Source organism: Vespula pensylvanica, chromosome 1, assembly GCF_014466175.1.
Source record: "Vespula pensylvanica isolate Volc-1 chromosome 1, ASM1446617v1, whole genome shotgun sequence".
NCBI classification, from domain to species: Eukaryota; Metazoa; Arthropoda; class Insecta; order Hymenoptera; family Vespidae; genus Vespula; species Vespula pensylvanica.
In genome coordinates, this window is record NC_057685.1 from 6648566 (window position 1) to 6653565 (window position 5000).

At 40.9% G+C, this 5000-nt stretch overlaps 1 protein-coding gene across 3 annotated transcripts in view; it reads right to left on the reverse strand.

The window, feature by feature from the left end:
- LOC122638018 (zinc finger protein castor homolog 1-like) overlaps window positions 1-5000 on the reverse strand; it is a 90669-nt gene that overhangs the window by 1983 nt on the left and 83686 nt on the right. For 2 of the 3 annotated variants that reach the window (XM_043830632.1, XM_043830626.1), the window contains 4 exons: window positions 2573-3151; window positions 1998-2488; window positions 785-1937; window positions 21-119 (listed from right to left, as the gene is read on the reverse strand). In XM_043830632.1, the coding sequence (XP_043686567.1) occupies window positions 21-119; window positions 785-1937; window positions 1998-2488; window positions 2573-3151 (2322 nt within the window). The remainder of the gene's footprint in view (window positions 1-20; window positions 120-784; window positions 1938-1997; window positions 2489-2572; window positions 3152-5000) is intronic. The other variant, XM_043830642.1, reaches the window with a different exon arrangement.

Below are 5000 nucleotides of genomic sequence, written 5' to 3' on the forward strand. Positions count from 1 at the left end.
TGGTCGAAGGGAGAACGAACCTTGGTGCACGGAAGCTCGCATGGATAGCACGACGCCCGGAAGTGCGGGTTCGCTCGGCGGTCCGCTGACCGGATAATAGGTGCCTGCCGCCCTCACCACTAGCAACAATCAACCAAACAACCAACACTTCAAATATACCTCCCACTAAAATTACAACCACCGTGTATAGAAAAGAGGGATGGCAAACAGGTAGACAAACAAACAAACAAACGAACGTACAAACATACAAATATCAAATAATAATGATACTAAGTAAATTGGAATGAAAGGGGAAAGAAAGAGGTGTCTACTTTTCGTAAATGAGTGGACGAGTGCGCGGTAAAGTGTCGCACTCGTCGGTGCGATCTACGTGCAAAATAAAAAAAATTACATTAAAATAATTATGATGATGATGATGATGACGATGATGATGATGATGATGATGATGATGATGATAATAATAATAATAATAATAGTAATAATAATAATAACAACAACAACAGTAGTAATAGTAATAATAATAATAATAATAATAATAATAATAATAATAATAATAATAATAATAATAATTATAATAATTATAATTATAATTATAATAATAAAGAGAGAAAAAAACAACATGCAAGTTTTTATAGTCACTCTTTTTTTTTATATATGTATATATATATCATATATATATATAAAACACTACTGAACGAGATCTAAGTATCTATGTTCTATGGAATGAAGAATCGAGGATAGCCAGGTACAGTTTCGTATCCCCGCCTTGTGAATTAAAACTCACCGGTCGTCTTGTTAGCGTCCGGACTAGGAAGTTCGCTTTCCTTCTCGTCGATCATCGATCTGCTCTCTTCCAAGCTGTCATCCGTTTTCTCTATAAGATCAGCCGGATTTTTTACTTGGATTCTTGGTTTAGTTTCTTGAATAAAGGATTGAGGATGCGTTTGACATTCCTTATTGGAAAGTTCCTGAGTACAAACATCGACGTGTCCAGAATGTTGTTTCTCGTGAAGAGCCATCGTTGAATATCGAACGAAAGAATATCCACAGTTTGGTCTGGTACAATGAAAATGTCGATTCACTCGATTACTGTGACAACTCGATAACCGACAGTCAACCATTTTATCGAAAAAGGCAAAGCCTGTTGGTATATCAACGTTGTCGTGAAAGTCTTTACTATGCATCAACAATTGATCGGGTCTATCGGTTGAGAAATGACACCGTGGCTGTGAACAATGATGATGCCTGGTAGATCGTAAAACGCAAGCGAGATCTGGACAACCCTCGGAATTGTAAGTGGCGAATCCTTCCGGTTCACCGAGACTATTCGAAGGAGAAACACTACCTTCTCGATCATCGGTCACCGGAGTAGGTGTCAAACTTGGTGTTTGCGGTTTGGGTAACTTGAAGCTCGTAAAAATGGCTTGCGGGGAGTCGTGCGTGTGCGAGGCCGGATCTCCACCTGACCAAATCTCGATCACTCTGTTTTTCGGTGGTCTACCTCTTTTCCGCCTAAACATGGCATCGATATTGGTCAGGTGAGTAAGCGTTACATCGGATGAAAGCGCGTGCGAGGGACATGAGAGATTCAATTGTCGACTGTACTCGTGAATTTTATAATGTTGAAGTCTTCGAAATGGTTTGTCCGTTGACAGAATGACCTCCCGACAATTTTCCCAATTACAGTGATAATGTTTTTCTTTGTCGGCGTACGGACAAGTATCGTCACAGCCACCTTCCTCGAAGAAGGCATCCGTGATACGTTCCTGAGTTTCGTGCTCCCTCAAATGTTCCCTGACTTCGCGAGGATCCTTTAAAGTGGCACCGCAACGATCCAACCCGCAATGATGATGATCCCTGTTCAATTGGCAGGGACAATCCGAATTGGCCGATACAAGATAGGCTAATTCCGCTGGTGTGAGTTGTTGCTGTTGCTGCTGCTGCTGTTGTTGTTGTTGTTGTTGTTGTTGTTGTTGCTGCTGTTGCTGCTGTTGTTGTTGCTGTTGCTGCTGTTGCTGTTGTTGATCGACGCTAACCACCGAATTACTGGTAGACGTCATGCTATTCGTAGGAGCGGTAAGATCCATCGCTAAATCGCTCGCACTTTGAAAAGAATCGTCCAACGAGTAATACGACGGCGAACCTCTACCCTCGTTCGAACTTTCCCCGTTAAGACTTAGCGACAAGCCTTGATTACTAATCTCGTCTGGTGCCCAAGATCCTGGCGGCCTAATCCCGCCAACGGCGCTAACTTGCTTGTACTTTCGATAAGCCAATTCGGACTCGTGACGCTCGTGTTTCCGTTTATGAGAAAAGAGCTGACCGGATGAGTGCAGGACGTAACTGCAATGTGGTCGTATGCAATGTATATGATTGCAAACACGCGAGAATCGACACTGTTCGAAGGGACAGGCTTCGGATTTCATGAATTTCTTGAATCCGTCTCGGGACAACTGCTCGTCCTTAATGTGATACGACTTGTGTTTATCTGAAAGGAAGGAACGATCAGTCGTGGGCTAGCATTTCAAATGAGAATAATATATTATATATCGTATCGGAGTATCGGCCTTACCCATGTCAGCCTTATTTTTAAAGGTGAAGCGACATCCAGGCCGCCGACAGTGGAAGTGCGTCGTTCGTTGTCCGACGAAGGGGCAATGATCGGTGGCACAACTTTCAGTGGCACGATATCGTTGAAAGCCCTCTTGAATGATCGCGGAATCCTTGCGATGATAATTCGCGTGCATCTGCACGTCCGAGGTCGATATATAAACCTTGTCGCAATTTTCGTGTATGCAATGATAGTGGGTTTGCTTTCTATTATGCGGACAAGCTCGACCTGGATGCCTTTCCGAACAATCGTCCGTTGGCGAATATCTCATGAAACCATGCTGCAAGGATTCGTCTCTTTTTTTGTGCCACTTGAAATGCCTGATCATTTCCTCCTTCTTTACAAATACCCTACCACTACAATCGAGACAATGAAAATGTTCTCTACATCCTAATTCCTTGCAATAAGAGCTACCGCATTCCTGACCGGACGTATATCTCCTGACATATCGAGAGTAATCGATTATAGGCTGCGACACCGATGATTTCGCACCAGCGATCATGCTGTCCGCTACCGGTGACATGCTTTGCCTGAGCAGCGCTGAAACAGAGAAAGTAAAAGGAGCATAAACGCAATGTCTCTTTACCTTCTCAACGCCTTTATCTTATTCCTTAAGTTTTAACTCCATTAACGTATCACTGCACGCTAACACGAAGAGTTATCGCAACACACGTTGACGTACGGTATCGAAAAGAGCAGGATAAAAAAGTAATCAGTGACATTAGATATAACGTTTCTCTCGCATGAGTTCGCTAGCACTCCCTGCTATAATTCCATATAGATTTTTTTCTTCTCTCCTATACATTATTCCGATAAAATGAAGATAGAGAAAAAAGATTAGAAAAACTTCACTGATAACACTGCATCGCATGACCGTGAAACGGGATATTTACATCATACATCCTATTGAATGATGTAATAAGATTTTCGGAAACAAGTTATTATCGAGAGGCAACAAAAAAAAAAAAACATGAAAAAAAGAAAAAGAAAAATCCTCCTCTTTAGGTAATCGATTATCGTAGACACCTACCATATCGACGGATAAAAATACGCATATTCGCAGACGGTAAAGCAGATCGTTCTCGTTTCGTAAGATAAACGAAATCTACTTTACCAACGAGGAAGAACAAAACCATCTTAAAGCGTTCGTAATAGTTTCTTTCAGGAGCGTTTCAAGCGTTGTTTTACGCGGGCGTACAATACGATTTCCGAAGGTAAATCAAGAATTATGAGAGCCGTTCGTCGACCCATACGTTCCTCCTGTGCACCCGAAAACTGGTTGAGCCAGGCTCAACGCCACTCCGAAATAAAAGGGAACGTGGAAAGGGAAGAGAAGTGATGAAGGAGGAAGAGGAGGGGGAGGAGAAGAAAAAGAAGAAAAAGAATAAGAAGAAAGAATGGAGAACAGAGTAAAAAACTATCGGTCGATCGCAATACGCAATATGCAAAAACTCGTGCCGTACCCCTGGGCTCGAGTATACATGGAACACATTTATCTTACCACTCGTGAAATTTTCATAGCTCTTAAAAGGTTCGAAGATAAGTAGTAATAGTATAGTAGTAGTAATAGTAGTAGTAGTAGTAGTAATAGTAGTAGTAGTAGTAGTAGTAGTAGTAATAGTAGTAGTAGTAGTAGTAGTAGTAGTAGTAGTAGTAAGGCACGCAAGAAAAATTGCAGCACGTAAAACACATTTCGTTCTTTGACCAATCATCGTTCGTTGATAATTATCTCTCCTTCTCTTTCTCTCTCACTGCTCATTAGGGTAATCCAAAGAAGATAGCAATAAACATAGCAGAGAGCATGTTACCGTCACCCATCTTTCTTTTTTTTCCCCTTGAAATACATACTTACATTACTCAATATAAAATGAAGATTACGAACTAAATTTACTCATATTACTTCTTTCCCCTTTCTATTTCTGTCTCTTTCTCTTTCTCTCTCTCTCTCTCTCTCTCTCTCTTTCTGTTTTGGAGTATAATATTTATTAAGTGTCATTTTTCATTTCGATTCGTTTAAAAAGATCGATCTAAGATAAAGATTTGGACGGTATTAAATTCCTTCGTTCAGCAACGGTTAATACTTTAATAACGAAACGGTAGCTTATCAACATAACGCTTCCTGTCGATCGCTCACTTTCACCGCAAGAGTCATCCGTCTGGTCGCGGTCGACCGATCAATTACCTTCTATCGATCGTGATTTACGTCGATCGCCTTCGGCTTGTATCGACGTCGATCTATCCGAATCTTTGGGATGATCTAAATCGAACTTTTCACAATTAAAAGTAACAAACGAAAAAGAAAGAAAAGAAGAAGAATAATAGGAAGAAAAGAAAAAAGATCATTAATCGTCATTGCTATTATCGTTATTCTACTTTTAATTCGTGAGAA